A 17,136-nucleotide genomic window follows, 5' to 3' on the forward strand; every position below is an offset into this window, starting at 1 on the left:
GAAGAACCATGGTATAGAAAGCACTGGGCCGTCCTTATATGTGTCCTTATGTCATGGTCAAGCTATCTTCAGTCTATCCCATGTTTCTCAGATGAAATTTTTCTAAAGAATCTTATATTAATTATTAATTCTGACTTCTAAGTGATGTTTATCCATTTCAATCTTCTTTGAAATCTTCCCCTTTGACAGTGAAGTTTTGGGGTCTGGTTTTTCCCACAACTCTCCCCATTTCTGATAGCATACTTTTCCATACTGTTCTTTCTACTTACAAGAAATAGAAAAAGAAAAACGCTAAAATCTAACAACTTCAGAAAAATGTCCTTGGATGTCTAGACTTGAAGGTCACAGTTATTTCAACAACAATTTACCACTGTGTACCTATTCTTAATGTCACAGCCACTTTCTAATTCTTATTTTCTTCCTGTTATATTAGTAAAATTTTCAGCATATGTGGGCTTAAATTACAAATTACAAAAAATTATATTACATATTTTACAATTGAGGCTTGTCTTTTTCTATATGCAGCATAAACATTCTAGCACATGTTAATGGTAACAAAATATGACCAGGAAAAAAATAGTTTTAACTAGAAAAATAATTGAATTAGAAAAAAGGTATTAACAAGAAATGCTTGAGTTTTTTCACTTGTCTAATATTGAAAGATTTTTTTATATTATAGTGCCATGTGTAAACCCTTAAATTAATTAAATTATTTGAAACTATATATGGTGATGTATGCCTATAATCCCAAAGTGGAAAGACGGATACACAAGACTACTAAGTCCAATCTAATCTGAGCTACTGTCTCAGAGTTTTATTCCTGTGAAGAGACACCATGCTCAAGGCAACTCTTTTAAAGGAAACATTTAATCGGCCCTGGTTTTGAGTTAAGGGATTTAGTCAATCATAATAGCAGGAAGCATGGCAGTGTGCAGGCAGACATGGTACTGGAAGAGCCAAGAGTTCTATATCTCGATCCACATGTGGCACAAGACTGTGTGCCATATTGGGCATAGCTTGAGCACAGTAAACCTCAAAGCCTGCCCCCATGGTGACATACTTCAACAAGACTACAACTATTCTAACAAGGCCACACCTAACAGTGCCACTCCCTATAAGCCAAGCATTCAAACACATGAATCTACAGGGGACATTCCTATTCAAACCACCACAGCTGCATAGTTAAATGGTGTTTTCTAAACCTTATAATGTAAAATAAAGTTGGAATATCTGGAAAGTGTTTAAAACAACTATTACCACCAGTGAGGCTATCCTGGATACCATAGAAAGGTTCAGAGAAATGATAGCTAGGTGTTGAAGATGAAAGATTTTTAAAGATTTTTAAAGTGCTAACCAGTTTCACATGACTGGTGAAACATGAAATTCTGGTCTACTCTGGCACTCAATTGCATCTACATGTTGTCAAATTACGCAGCACCAAAATATTCTTAGAGTTTTAATGTGTTTTCCAGTTACTGTGCAAAGTTGTTTGGGGGTATGCTATACTTAGAACATCCTCTGCCTATCATCTACCCATCAGGAATCTTTCTGTTCTTAAGGCTCAGTCAAAATGAACACTTTCCCATGAAAACTTCCCCCAATGTCTTGTTTTCTCCCCTTTTGCTATCAAATAACTTGTATTTTTCAATTCTCTAAAATGTCAAGACATTTTAACAAAATTTTCGGTCATGGAAGATTACATTTGGTTTGGCTTAGTAACTATTTTATAAGTTTTTTTTTTCTCTCAGTAGAAACTTGTTGAGCAGTTAGTACAGGAATGAATGGGAGGACTAATTTTTATTAATTAATTACGTAATTTATTTTTCATTCTGCCCACAGTTTCTGCTCCCTCCTCTCCTCCCAGCACCCCTCCATACCTCCCCACGCCGTCCACTCCTCCTCCCCTTCTCTTCAGAAAGAGGGGGGCCTCTCATAAGTACCAACCAGCCATGGCATGCCATGCTGGTAAGACTAGGCACATGTTCTACTGAAGCTAGACAAGGCAACCCAGTAGGGTGAAAATGTCCCAAAATCAGGCAACTGAGTCAGAGACAGCCCCTGCTCCAGCTGTTAGGAGTCCCACATGAAGAACAAACTGAACAACTGTTATATATGTTCAGAGGACCTGGGTCAGTCCCAACCATGCTCACTGGTTGGCAGTTCAGTCTCTGTGGGACCCTATAGGCTCAGAGTAGTTAATTCTGTAGGTGTTTTGTACATGTTTCTGATTCTATACCTAGTTCATGTTTCTATGTTTCATCAATTGTTTTTAAATTATATTTTATTTATCATTGTATGTATTTTGTGTGTTTTGTGTACACATATGGGTGCATATGTGTGTGTGCATTCATGTGCTTGCTTGAGTTCACATGTGCACACGTGTTTGTGTGTGTGTGTGTGTGTGTGCGCTCGTGCGTGTACGTGTGCATGTGCATGTTTATGATCTGTAGTATAGTGTGCTTATAGAGGTCAGAGGGTACTCTCCTACCACCATAGTTTTAAGGGATCAAACTCTGGTTGTCAGGTTGGGAAAGCAAATGCTTTTGCCCACTGAATTACTTGCTAGCCCAACCATTTTGTTTCTCTCCCTTAAAGACCCATCTGAAGCAACTTCGCCTGCTGTGGGATCTGCTCTTGGAGTTGACCCAAGAGAAAAGTGACGTGCTGCTGCGGGCACTGAAGTTCTATCAATATTCTCAGGAGTGTGAAGACATCCTAGAGTGGGTCAAAGAGAAGGTACAGGCACACATACTTATGGGTATTCTGATGACTCTGTCCCAAGCAGGCCATAGAAACTCTCTACAACCTACTCAGGTAGTCTTGAGTAGTTGAGAAATCTGTTCCTTGACTTCATTCTTTGGGGAAAAGATGAATTTTGGCAGACTTGAGAGTACTCTGAAGAGTGTTGTAGAGAATAGGGCTAAATCTATGGTTGTGGTCATGGCAAAGAAAAGGCTAACACCACACTTTAAATATGATCTAGGCTCAATTCCCTTCTCTTCCCATGCTGATTGTCTTTAAACTCTGAGTCTTGTCTGAAATAACTTCCAACTCTTGTTTCTCAGTACATACAGCTAAGACTTTTAAAATATTCTCTAAATACTTTAAGAATAGTTCCACAAGCCGGGCGAAGTGGCGCACGCCTTTAATCCCAGCACTCGGGAGGCAGAGGCAGGCGGATTTCTGAGTTCGAGGTCAGCCTGGTCTACAGAGTGAGTTCCAGGACAGCCAGGGCAACACAGAGAAACCCTGTCTCGAAAAAACAAAAACAAAAAAAACAAAAACAAAAACAAAAAAAGAATAGTTCCACAGTCAGGGCTGATGTCATATACACACAAGAGCTCAGTGCAATACTTTTAAGAAATGCTTGATTCAAAAGGAGGCAGACAGAGTACTAGGAATTGATCTTCATCTTCTAAAACATAGAAGGAACATCCAGAGGCTTTTGCAGCAAGCCCCCCCCCCCCGATTTCACCAAAGAATTATCCCAAAAGACATTGATTCCCAGACCAAGCTGCCATCCCAAAACACACTCCTACTTCTTGCTTTTCTCTCAAAGGGTCCCCTGAGTTATCCTGAGATTACAATGAGATCTTGGGGTTTTTGACTTGCAAAAATTAATATATTTTTTTTAACTGGTGATTCTGTGAACCTGCCCACCATTACAGGAAGCTATAGTGACATTAGTGGAGCTGGGCGATGACTGGGAGCGAACTGAGGTCCTGCATAAGAAGTTTGAAGAATTCCAGGAAGAACTGACCGCTCGGAAGGGAAAAGTGGACAGAGTGAACCAATATGCTAATGAGTGTGCCCAGGTGAGGGGGACACAAAGGATCTCTCACTCTCTCTCTCTGTGTGTGTGTGTGTGTATGTGTGTGTGTGTGTGTGTGTGTGTGTGTGTGTGTGTGTGTGTGTGTGTGTGTGTGTGTTTAAAAAGAGAGATAGACAGAGAAAATTAAATCCACAAGTAGCATAGACAATTTCTGTACCATAAATTTTATTGCTGGCTCCTTTTAAGCACTCCTCATGGAAGAAACAGGAATAAAGTAGTATAAAACTTATGATAATGTTTGACTATCAATATATATCTATGTGCATATATATACATGTATATATTATATATACTATTATTATATAACATTTTATAAGAGAGTAAGAGAAAAATAGAAACACTATCATTTACTTAAAGCAGTGCTTACATAAGTTTTCAATGTCTGAATTAACAAGGATTTACTGGGACTAAATACCCTAATATGCAAGAGAAAATTGGAACAGTGTATATATGTATTTGCAATCAGAATTATATAATATTCATGAATAGATACATGTATGTGTAATATAGTCTAATATAGTATATATACATGAAAAACATAAAGTCTAACAGGTACCTTTATTGCGCATCCTATTTAGGCTTTATTGTGCTCTCAGCTCTATAGTGAATCTGTTAACAGCCATGATAGTAGCAGCAAAGATTCAGGATAAATGGAAACTAGAGAAAGACTAAAGATATCACTGTTTGCCAACATTTTCAAAGCTGTTTGTTCAACAGTTCCTACATTTTTTTGTCTTTACCACATTTTTATTGTACTAAAAGGCGCTCATCTATTTAAACTTTCTAAAAATACAACTACCACAAAACTTAGAATAAATATAGTTTTGTGCATGGCTCTGATTCAGCTATGGAGATGCTTGGCTGGGCTGTTCTGATGTCACCTGGTTTTCTACATAGCTGCAGTTATTTGGTGGCTTAGTTTGGCCAAATGGAATAAGACAACTTCCCTCTTATTTGTAGCCTTGTGAAGACAGGAAAGGCTTTATGTCATTTGCTATTGTTTGAGAATTCATGCTTCATTATCTGCCATGTGACAAAGTATGATGTATAAAGTTCAGAGTTAAGGTGCCTTTTGGTATGATGTCATCTTTGTTGGTTTCCTTTCTTAGGAGAAACATCCTAAGTTACCAGAGATAAAGGCAAAACAGGATGAAGTCAATGCTGCCTGGGATCGTCTCTGGAGCCTGGCTCTCAAGAGACGAGAAAGTCTGTCTAATGCAGCAGACCTCCAGCGATTTAAAAGGTATGGTGCTGAAATTATAGCACAGTGTGTAGAGGGCTGGCCTCAGATACCAGAGGCCTGGGCCCTGATCCACATCACCACCTAAAGTAGGGAAGTAGAGGCAAAGAGACTATAATCCTAGCCATTCCAGAAGTAGAAGCTGGTGGGTGAGGACTACAAAATGTGTGGACTTGGCCACTGCTCATAGGGTTCTGTTGATTAAAATAAAAAAAGAAAGAAAGAAAAAATAATGTATAGCACTGCTGAATTGGTTCTAAAGAAGCAAAGGGGGTGTAAGGATTACATGAGTCAGAGGGGAAGGGTGGCCTTCATGAGTAACTTCTCACATGGCCAACATGAGAAGTATCTCTGTGACCTCAAAAGTCAAGGACCTTTGTACTAGAATGTCTCAGTGGAAAAAAACCTGACAAGCAAAAATGTTTTCAGTTACTCTGTGCTAGTTTGTTGAAAGGGGGAATAGTTGCTACTTGAGGGAACCAAGCTGGCCCTATTATGAGATCTGTGGGTCTGTTGGCTCTGCAATCCCTGCCATCTTGGTTTGTTGATGCTCATGACATTGTCTGCTAGGGATGTCAATGAAGCTATCCAGTGGATGGAGGAGAAGGAGCCGCAGCTCACCTCTGAGGACTATGGCAAAGATCTTGTTAGTTCTGAGGCATTGTTTCACAATCACAAGAGGCTCGAGAGGAATCTCGCGGTCATGGATGACAAGGTAAGCTTCTGCTAGAGAAATAATTAGCCCTAGGCATATAAAAGGAATGTGGGCATCTTCCTGCCTAGCACATCTTCAAGAAGATGCAGTGGATTCATGACTTTCAATAAAGGATGGATTCTTCTGTGCCACTGTAATATGACTACTCATTCTAATTCGTATTTGTTCACTGATGCTACACAGTTCTTATAACTCAAATTATTTATAAAATGTGAATGTTTTGTATGCTACTTTGCAACTACCAAAAAATACATCCGAGGATGATTCAATTATCTCTCTCAGAAAAACACCTTGGAACTAGGGTTTTCCCTCTGAGCACATTTGTTGTTGTTATTGTTGTTGTTGTTGTTACAGTTCGATCCTGGTTTTTGCCTTTCACACCAAAATCAGGGAAGAATTTTCTTTTCTAATAAACTGACAGACTTTATAATGTGAACATAGCTTTTAGCTCCCTCCTAAAAAGCTAAAAAGCTCTTTGTTTTATGTCTATAGGGATAGAAACAGACACCCTAAACCTTGGAGCAATCCCATATTCTTAGACAATTCCCATGTTTTATTTCTTCTGCTGTTACTGACATTTCTGCCACAACACCCAGCAGAAACTATTTAAGGGTAGACACACTTGTCTAGCAATTTTAGAGATTTAGGTCCATCATTTCTTGGTCTTGTGAACTTTGGAAGAGCATCATGATAATGAAAAGGTGGGTGGAGGATAGCTATTCTCTTCATGGCTGACAAGGAAGCAGAGAGAGTAATATAGGAAAGGTATACAGTAAAATCGAGTTCCAAAGAATATGTCCCCATTGACCTGCTTCCTGCAACTAAACCCAGCCTCTTACCTGCTATGCACCAACCCCACAATACCAGATTATGAATCCATCAAGAGATTCATTTACTGATTAGTTAGAGCTCTAATTGTCTCTAGCAACAGTCTGTTTCCACTGGTACAGTTCTCACTGTATCCTGCTGTGATAACAAGGGGTTGTTTTGAAGCCAGTAATTCTTTTTTTTTTTAATGAAAAGTCAGGGCTAAATTTAATTAAACAAGAATGAAAAAATACAAAGATTCAATAAAACAATAAAACATCTTTGAAAAGATGAACAATTCTTTAGCAAAACTCACCAAAAGTAAGAGAGGTGCTCAAAATTAGTAACATTGGAGATGAGATGACAAGTGAGAAATAGCAGCAGGCATTCAGAAAGTTCAGGGAGTCCTTAGGACGTACATTAAAAATTCATGGTCCATTAAACTGGAAAATTTAAAAGAAATGAATAATTTTCTAGGTATGTGTGGCTGATTGGGGTTAATTCCAGGTGAAATAAATAATTTTAACAGACACATAATACCCAGTGAAATAGAAATAGTAATTAAAATATTTTAATAAAACATCAAGGGACAGATGGATAATGCACAAAATTCTACTAGACCTTCAAAGAAGATCTAGCACCAATACTCCTTGTTATTCTACAAAATAAAAAATGAAGGACCATATCTGATTTTTTTTACATTTATAATTTTTTTATTATGTATTTTCCTCAATTACATTTCCAATGCTATCCCAAAAGTCCCCCATACACTCCCCCCAACTCCCCTACCCACCCATTCCCACTTTTTGGCCCTGGCATTCCCCTGTACTGGGGCATATAAAGTTTGCGTGTCCAATGGGCCTCTCTTTCCAGTGATGGCCAACTAGGCCATCTTTTGATACATATGCAGCTAGAGTCAAGAGCTCCGGGGTACTGGTTAGTTCATAATGTTGTTGAACCTACAGGGTTGCAGATCTCTTTAGATCCTTGGATACTTTCTCTAGAGTCAATAATCCTACCATCTGAAGATAGAAGATAGTGCTCACCTTGTTATAATGATACCCATAAATATCCAAAGAGGTGCTTTACTAAGCTATGAATGTATTAGCCCAATCATTTTTGTAATCAAACCATACCATAATACTTCAGTTCACAACTTTACCTATAATTAAGATGGATAGTTGTATGAATCCAATGAGGAGGCAGAATAGAAAAAGATCACACTTACTTGTTTTGAATAAAGCCCTGTCCCTGTGACCGTTTGCACCATTCCACTTTCATTCTTCTTCATTGATTGATTTTTTTCTTGCTTTTTTCTCCTCTAATAGTACATGCTAAAATTATAGGATTCAATGTATTATAATAGAAAACTCTCAACACTATCTGAGTATGTTTGAGAATAATGAAAGAAAGGATGGTGGCTGTGGAGAGTCACCCATGTCTACATTTTACTGTATCATCTCTGGCATGAAGCTCTAAAGGAGTCATGTGGTTTTTCTTGTTATGGAAAATATGTCCCATACGATGACTACAGAGACTTAGATATGGTGCAGGATAAATTGTTTCAAATCCTGTTTCAGACAAGAGTTGACTGACTAAGTTAAACAGTACTTCTCTGCTATCATTCATATAAGACAGGAATAAGAGCCATTTCTTCTTAAAGAAAAGAAGGAAAAGAAGTTTCTCATGATATTGTTAAATGAACAACATAAAATAAGAAAATGCTTATAAAATACTAAACATAGTTATGGATAATAAGGGTTTTAAGATTGTCATTAACACAGAATATTTTGTCTTAGTCAAGTGTGTTAATATAAATATACTTATTATTACTATCCATATGGTTTTTATTGCAATCTCTCCCATAAATCTGCCATGAGTCAGAACGCTTGAATTTTTAGTAGGTTTCTTTCTTATTCCAAAGGTGAAGGAGTTGTGTGCCAAAGCAGACAAGCTGATGATTTCCCATTCTGCAGATGCACCTCAGATTCAACAGATGAAATTGGATCTAGTCTCCAACTGGGAACGCATCCGTGCCTTGGCCACTAACAGATATGCAAAGCTGAAGGCTTCTTATGGGTCAGAACATGTGCATATTGTTCTATCTCTTTCAAGGGTCCTCAACGCAGAATAAAAACAGAAAGAATGAAGCTCTCCTGTCTGTCCTTTAGAAGCAAATGAAATTTTAATTTGCCAAATGAAGTTCTTTTGCACACTGGTATAATACTCAGTGTCACACACACCTCAGCCACACCCCTTTATCTTACCTGTCTAGGTAGTTGTTAAATATTATATTGTAGCCTATAAAATTGGAAAGCTCTTGACTCTAGCAAAAGTTGTAAATAAAGTTCAAGCAAAGGAGAGTCAAAATAGGCCCAGAATTCTGTCTTGTTAAAAGTTATACAAAATCTGTGACAACAGGAGTTGTTTTGGAGTCAGTAATTCTTAGAGTCAGTAATCCTATCATCCAGAGATAGAAGAGAGTACTCACCTTGCTATTATGATTTACAACCAAATGATGAATATTTAACTTCTCGAATAGATTAACAGCATTCTTGAATAGTAGAGTAAATATTAGCCAAGATATTTAGGGAAATTTCAACACTACCTCTACTCTGATAGTTGCATGGTATGTATCTATTTTTGGACTGCATCATGACACTTAACTCAGAGATAGGTGTGACCTTAAGGTAATAGAAATATAACATGAACAAACACACGCATGCATACACACACACACACACACACACACACACACACACACACACACACACACACATTGATAGAACTACTCTAGGACAATAACTCTGTTTAGAAAGGCTTTATAACCTATTCCTCTGAAGAGGAAGTGGAGGGAAGGAATTAGGAAAAGCTAAACCTTGCATTTCACAGCTTATCCAACTCATAACCCTTTGTTCATAGTCCTTTCAAACAGGGCATCTCATTCATACCTTTTACCTTATTTGTCCCACAGGTACCATCGGTTCTTATCTGACTATGATGAGCTCTCAGGCTGGATGAAGGAAAAGACTGCTCTGATCAATGCTGATGAGCTGCCAACAGATGTGGCCAGTGGAGAAGCCCTGCTAGCCAGGCACCAGCAGCATAAGGTAAGAAGCAACGGCTTCCCTAGCAGAATAAAGAAGGGAAGAAGGTCCTTCATTGGGGACCCTGGGGTCTGTCCAATGGATGGCTATGAGCATCCACTTCTGTATTTGTCAGGCACTGGCAGAGCCTCTCGGGAGACAGCTTTATCAGGCTCCTATCAGCAAAACCTTGCTGGAATCTGCAATACAGTCTGGGTTTGGTGGTTGTTTATGGGATAGATTCGGGCAGGGGGGTGGGGGGGGGAGTCTCTGGATAGTCATTCCTTCAGTTTCTGCTCTGAATTTTGTCTCTGTAATCCTTCCATTGGTATTTTGTTCCCCCTTCTAAGAAAGATCGAAGTATCTTGGGCTAAGTACCAAAGAAGCTGGAGGGGTTTGCAGTCCCATAGGAGGAACCACAATATGAACTAACCAGTACCCCCAGAGCTCCCTGGGACTAAACCACTCATCATAGAAAACACATGGTGGGATTCATGGCTCTAGCTGCATATGTAGCAGAGGATGGCCTAGTTGGTCATCAGTGGCAGGAGAGGGAGGCCCTTGGTCCTGTGAAGGTTTCTATGCCCCAGTATAGGGGAAGGCCAGGGCCAGGAAGCAGGAGTGGGTGGGTTGGGGAGTGGGAGAGGGGAGGAAGGCATAGGGAATTTTCGGAGGGGAAACTAGGAAAGGGAGTAACATTTGAAATGTAAATAAAGGAAATAGCCAATAAAAAATAAAAAATATAAAAAAGAAAATATCTAATAAAAAAAAGTCACTGAAAAAAAAATCTTCCAATGTTTTCACTGAGGAGATTGTAGTGATCATGGAAACATTGGCATTCATACTTTTAAAGGTTTTGATATATTGAAAATCAATCACATGACATTTCTGATTCAACTGGCATTCATTTATCTCTATGATTTTGGCATTAGATCCCACTGAGTCAAAATAATTAGATCATGATCTTACTAATCTGTTTAAATAAATTATGCCTGAAATACAAAGTATAATAAATAAAATTAACTTAAATAGATGAATGGTTTCATATTAATAGGTTAGAGGGCGAGGTTTAATATTTTAGACAATTTAACATTTTGAATTAATGTTTCTATATAAAAACAAGAATAGAAAGGGTAAGTAGAAAAAATGAATTATAGAAATGTAAAGTAACTCTTCAACTGTGGGAAAATTTGAAAGATTCACAAAGAAAATGGTCCAGCATTAATTTTTCCAACTTTTGTAAGCATCTGTAAAATATAATGCTGAATATATTGTTGTTATATGTAAGTATGATCTAAGGTCAAATATGATAATAACAATTCTTCTTTAAGAAAAAATAAAAAATAATTTATAAATTGACTGAAAACAAAAGGAAGGGAAGGGGAATTTTGTTCAATGTTGACCAATCGAGGAGGTTTCTTGCTGCATTTGAGACATTCTGTTTTGTGATCACAGCATGAGATTGACTCTTATGATGATCGATTTCAATCTGCTGATGCAACTGGTCAAGAACTCCTGGATGGCAATCACGAAGCTTCTGAGGAAATTCGAGAGAAGGTATGCTGCTTTCACACAACATGTGAACTTTCAACAAGATATCCAGCTCTCATCCATCTTGTGCTCATGAGGCAATCTTTCTTTGGAAGGGGATCAGGAGACATCTAAACATATTAATGGTGTGTCTGGCATCCATATGCTCTCTATTGAATATAGATAGATATATAGATATATAGATATATAGTGTCTTAGTCAGGGTTTCTATTCCTGCACAAACATCATGACCAAGAAGCAAGTTGGGGAAGGAAAGGGTTTATTCAGCTTACATTTTCCACATTGCTGTTAATCACCAAAGGACATCAGGACTGGAACTCAAGCAGGTCAGGAAGCAGGAGCTGAAGCAGAAGCCATGGAGGGAGGTTCTTTACTGGCTTGCTTCCCCTGGCTTGCTCAGCCTGCTCTCTTATAGAAAGAACCAAGACTACCAGCCCAGAGATGGTCCCACCCACAAGGGGCCTTTCCCCCTTGATCACTAATTGAGAAAATGCCCCACAGCTGGATCTCATGGAGGCATTTCCTCAACTGAAGCTTCTTTCTCTGTGATAACTCCAGCTGTGTCAAGTTGACACAAAACTAGCCAGTACAATTGACCCCTTATCAACTTGATATACAAACGCATCACTATTAAGCCTCAACCCTTACATTCTTATTCATTCCCAAGGTCTAAATAGCTTTAAACATCCCACAGTCTTTACATATTCTTAATTTACAATAAAAAGTCTCTTAACTGTGGGCTCCACTAAAATAGTTTCTTTCTTCAAGAGGGAAAAATATCAGGGCACAGTCACAATCAAAAGCAAAAATCAATCTCCAACCATCCAATGTCTGGGGTCCAACTCACGATCTTTTGGGCTCCTCCAAGGGCTTGGGTCACTTCTCCAGCCATGCCCTTTGTAGCACAAGCGTCGTCCTCTAGGCTCCAGATGCCCGTATTCCACTGCTGCTGCTGCTCTTGGTCGTCATCTCATGGTCCTGGCATCTCCAAAACACTGCATGACCCCTTCAGTCCTGGGCCGTCAATTACAACTGAGGCTGCACCTTCACCAATGGCCTTCCATGTCCTCTCACAGTGCCGAGTCTCAGCTGCTCTTCGTGACCCCTTCATGCCTTCAAAACCAGTACCACCTGGGTGACCCTTACACATTACCAAGTCCCGCTACAGCAGGAGTACAACCTTGGCTATCTCTGGAACACAGCCTCTTTGTGCTTTCAGAAAACACTTCCCAGAAGATCTCACCTTGACGATACTGGTCTCTTCTTAATCACCGCTAATTTCTTAGCTCCAGCTACCCAGCATCAATAGTCCCAGTAATGCAAAGGTTTTGCTTTAGTAGTTCTGTTATCTTGTTAATCACAGCTGATTCTTCAGCCCCAGCTAACCAGAACCACAGAATCTTCACAATCAAAATAGCAATGGCTCTGAAAAGAGTCTTTAATATTCCCTCTGAAATTTCACAAGTCAGGCCTCCATCTTCTGCACTCTTCTCAACATTATCTTGCAAGCTCCTACACAACATTTGAAAGAGCTCTTAACACCGAATGGATCTTCTGGCCCAAAATTCCAAAGTCCTTCCACAGTCCTCCCCAAAACATGGTCAGGTTGTCACAGGAACACCCCACTATGCTGATACCAATTTGTCTTAGTCAGGGTTTCTATTTCTGCACAAACATCATGACCAAGAAGCAAGTTGGGGAAGGAAAGGGCTTATTCAGCTGACATTTTCCACATTGCTGTTCATCACCAAAGGAAATAAGAACTGGAACTCAAACAGGTCATGAAGGAGGAACTGATGTAGAGGCTATGGAGGGATGTTACTTACTGGCTTGCTCCCCCTGGCTTGCTCAACTTGCTCTCTTATAGAACCAAGACTACCAGCCCAGAGATGATCCAACCCACAAGGGGCCCTCCCCCCCACTTGATCACTAATTGAGAAAATGCCCCACAGCTGGATCTCATGGAGGCATTTCCTCAACTGAAGCTCCTTTCTCTGTGATACCTCCAGCTGTGTCAAGTTGGCACAAAATTAGCCAGTACATATAGATATATAGATAGATGTAAATTGAGATATATCGGCTATACTAAGTCACTTGAAATCTTCCCAAGATGAGCAATTGCTCTGCGTTGAACCTTGCTTCATCAATTCTCTGACTCCCATCTAATGTGAGACCTTTATACCCTCTTAAAGCCTCATTGCTTTACTTTATCACATCCTCATACTCTATATGACAAATTCAGTGATACATGTGCTTTGATAAGCTTTGGGTCCCATACAGTGCCTAGTCCAATGAGATGCATCTGTATCATTTCTGCTCTCTTCTATACAACCTCACATGAAGCTGACTTTTTCACCACTGATAAGGAAATCATCAAATATCAACCCATTTTTAGACACTAGATTTTTCTCCAAATTGCAACATATAACCTACATGCTCATGCCCTGGCAATATAATTGACTTATGGTCTGATGTTATTCTTCATCCCTAATGCTCTTCACTAGCTCTATACATTTCTTGGTGCTTATAATTCCTGTATTTCATTCCCTGGCTCTTCCAGTCTGAAATTAATCTCTTCTTTTCTAATACATAGAAAGCATGCTATGTCTCTTTTTTGGCATTTATCCTATTTTTTCCTATACTGCACTCATTTGCTTGAATTTTGAGACCGTCAGAGAATAGCTCATTCCTTATTCACTTTTGATCTTTCAAATGGCATTTCATTTACTAGCTGCTAGATAAATGTAGGATAAAATTTATTTATTAGTTTTTTTCTGATACAATGTCCCTTCCTTTCCTAAGATGACAATACTTGCCAATGACTGGGCTGCTCTGCTGGAACTGTGGGACAAGTGTCAGCACCAATACCGCCAATGTCTGGATTTCCATCTCTTCTACCGAGACAGTGAACAAGTGGATAGTTGGATGAGCAGACAAGAGGTAATAGGAGTCACAAGGCCAGCCTTCAGATTTTGATTCTTCACTATGTTGACTAGTATCAGTAGCCTCGACACCACTTCTTTAGGCAAAGCATGTATCAGAAGCTGGAGGATGATCCAATGGCAAATAGGAAAGTGGAGCTTGCTAAAATCTCTCCTGTGTAAAGTCATAGAAAAATGTTTAAGTACAAGATGGGCATGGCAGGCACACCTGTGATTTCAATACGCAGGGTGCTGAGTGTGCATAAGGCTCAGAAGTTTGAAACCATCTGGTCTACCTAGTGACACTATCTCCAAAACTATGTTTACCTGTGTAGCACAGAGATTTTGACTACAGTTAAAGAATAATCAAATGAGTATCAAATTGGTGAGAGCTCAGAAAGAAAAAAAAAAAGTCGGGGTTAACGAAAGATTTCTAAGGATAAAGTAGTCCTCTTGATGTAGTTTTGAGAACTCTGAGTGGTAATTAGTTGAGAGAATTTATGTAGATAGACCCAGAGATACAGGTAAGGAAGTTGTGTGCAAACATTAAAAGCTAGGGATCTAAGCTCATGGTATTTGAGGTTAATTTCTACATAACATCTTTATTGGTGCAAATGCTTGCCTCGCTCTTCATTTTCTAGGCTCCTTCTTTTGTTCTTGTCTCAGAGATGTTCCAAGAGGAAAATGTCTTGCCAATGAGGAAACCTGGGGTTTGCCTTTTTGTCTTCTTCAGGCTTTCCTGGAAAATGAAGACCTGGGGAACTCAGTGGGCAGCGTGGAAGCCCTCCTTCAGAAGCATGATGACTTTGAAGAAGCGTTCACTGCCCAGGAAGAAAAGATCATAGTGAGTAAGGGCTCTGGTTGGACAATGATTTCCGAATTGTATGCACTGTCTCCATAAATCCCGCTAAAGTGAATCACCCTGTGACTATGAGACCTAACATGAGGACAGTTCCTTCTAAATTGCCACTGCTTGATTTGTTGTTGATAACGTTTAGCTACACATCTTAAAACACTGTGCTTTGATTCTGTGACCATATACAATATTTATATAGTGTGAAAGTGAAAACCAAGTCAAGATTCATCCTTTGGGGTCTGCAACCCTATAGGTGAATCAACAATATGAACTAACCAGTATCCCCTAGAGCTGTGTCTCTAGCTGCATATGTAGCAGAAGATGGCCTAGTCAGCCATCATTGGGAAAAGAGGCCCCTTGGTCTTGCAAACTTTATATGCCTCAGTACAGGGGAACACCAGGGCCAAGAAATGAGAGTGGGTGGGTAGGGGAGTGTGGTAGGAGGTATGGGGGACTTTTGGGATAGCATTTGAAATGTAAATGAAGAAAATACCTAAGGAAAAGAAAAAAAAGCCACTTGAACAGGTAGCAAGGTGACAATTGCTTACAAGAAAAATGAAATAAAAATGATACCTAATATCTGTAGTTCACAAATCTTAGCATATACATGACTTAGCATATACAAGACTTAGCACGTCTCTGTGTTAATAAAGTCTTTTGGATTCTGTCCTGAAAAAAAAAAAGATTCATCCTTTGGGGATAGAAAGGAAAATATTCACAGCAATAAAAAAAATATATTTTAACAATAAACTCCTTGATCTAGAAAATATATTTAGGAAGGTGATAGGACATAATTTCTTAGTTAAAAGAAATTACATACTTTATATTATGTGTTTTAAATTATAAATAAAATCCTATATTTAATAAAGAATCATCATGTAAATATTTGAAATATATTTGTCCTTTTCAGGAATACTTTAATGCATATTCCTCTCTAAAAATTTACATGTTCAATCGTAATTATTTTTATGAAGGATCATTTCCTTTATAATATATCTGCATTTTTATTTTTTATTTTTCTATCTAATGCAATTATGGAGCTTTACTTTGAAATTTAAGTTATAACATACTATAAAAATTTATCACCATATGAGGACTCTAAGAAAATGATACATCAGGGATGCAACTCACTGTCTGTCTTTGGTTGTCTCCTAGGGTAGAAAACACAGACACATGCAAGCACACACACACACAAAGACACACTTACTCACTCACACACAAGCATATACATCATCACCAACACTAGTTGTAGAAAACAATATAGTTGATTCCAAATCTCCCCTATTAATTAATATCAAACATAAGGTGAATCCTTATTAATTCATATACTTGTGTTAGATTCATACTGGCAAAAAGCTGAAATTAGAGTAACTCATTTTATTTTTTTACATATTTTGTATAATTTACCTATCCCAACTAATAAATCCATTGAGATATTTAGCAATTTGAGGGACTGATGAGCGAATATGGTTAAAAATTCACTTCTATATCACACTCAGTGTATCTAGGGACAGAGAGTAGCTGCAGGTAGATGGGATGGACAGAAGAGCTGTAAGAAAGTGACATTGGCTTTAATCCTTGATAGCGTTTCTCCTGCATTTACTCATAGTGACATCTGAATTCTTGTACTGTGACCTAGATTGAAAAAAATTATAGTGCAGAAAAGGCAATCATGTAGCCAAGAGTGTATATTTTAAGTTCAGGTATATCGGAACCCATAAGTAGGATCTAGGCCATCTAACCTTCAAAGTGTTGAAGTTGTACGTTGATATTGTTTGTTGTAAAGAGATACTCAAACTGGGGACACTCATTCAGCTGTTGCTGAGGAAAAAAATGTTATTTTTTTCAGACCTTGGATGAGACTGCAACCAAGCTTATTGACAATGACCACTATGACTCTGAGAATATCGCTGCTATTCGTGATGGGGTATGCCAAGGGCCAGAGCCTCTCTCTACCTGTCCGTCCATCTCGGTGGCTGTAATAAAACACTGATGAGAAGCAACTTGGGGGAGGAAAGGGATTATTTATCTTTCGGGTTTGCAATCTATTATAAAGGAAAGCCAAGTCAGGAACCTGGTGTCAGGAACGGAAGCAGAGACCATAGAGGAATCCTGCTTACTAACCTGA

General features: G+C 38.7%; 1 protein-coding gene across 3 annotated transcripts in view; it reads left to right on the plus strand.

The window, feature by feature from the left end:
* Positions 1-17,136, plus strand: part of Spta1 (spectrin alpha, erythrocytic 1) — a 75,711-nt gene that overhangs the window by 3,324 nt on the left and 55,251 nt on the right. For all 3 annotated transcript variants that reach the window (XR_373600.4, XR_001783648.2, NM_011465.4), the window contains exons 4-13: positions 2,596-2,736; positions 3,669-3,815; positions 4,942-5,075; positions 5,643-5,787; positions 8,519-8,673; positions 9,569-9,704; positions 11,136-11,237; positions 14,034-14,171; positions 14,886-14,996; positions 16,858-16,935. Coding sequence is in view for 1 of the 3 variants with exons in the window: in NM_011465.4 (NP_035595.2) it covers positions 2,596-2,736; positions 3,669-3,815; positions 4,942-5,075; positions 5,643-5,787; positions 8,519-8,673; positions 9,569-9,704; positions 11,136-11,237; positions 14,034-14,171; positions 14,886-14,996; positions 16,858-16,935 (1,287 nt within the window). In the remaining 2 variants the exon portion in view is untranslated. The remainder of the gene's footprint in view (positions 1-2,595; positions 2,737-3,668; positions 3,816-4,941; positions 5,076-5,642; positions 5,788-8,518; positions 8,674-9,568; positions 9,705-11,135; positions 11,238-14,033; positions 14,172-14,885; positions 14,997-16,857; positions 16,936-17,136) is intronic.

The sequence above is a fragment of the Mus musculus genome, chromosome 1 (assembly GCF_000001635.26).
Source record: "Mus musculus strain C57BL/6J chromosome 1, GRCm38.p6 C57BL/6J".
Classification (NCBI taxonomy): Eukaryota; Metazoa; Chordata; class Mammalia; order Rodentia; family Muridae; genus Mus; species Mus musculus.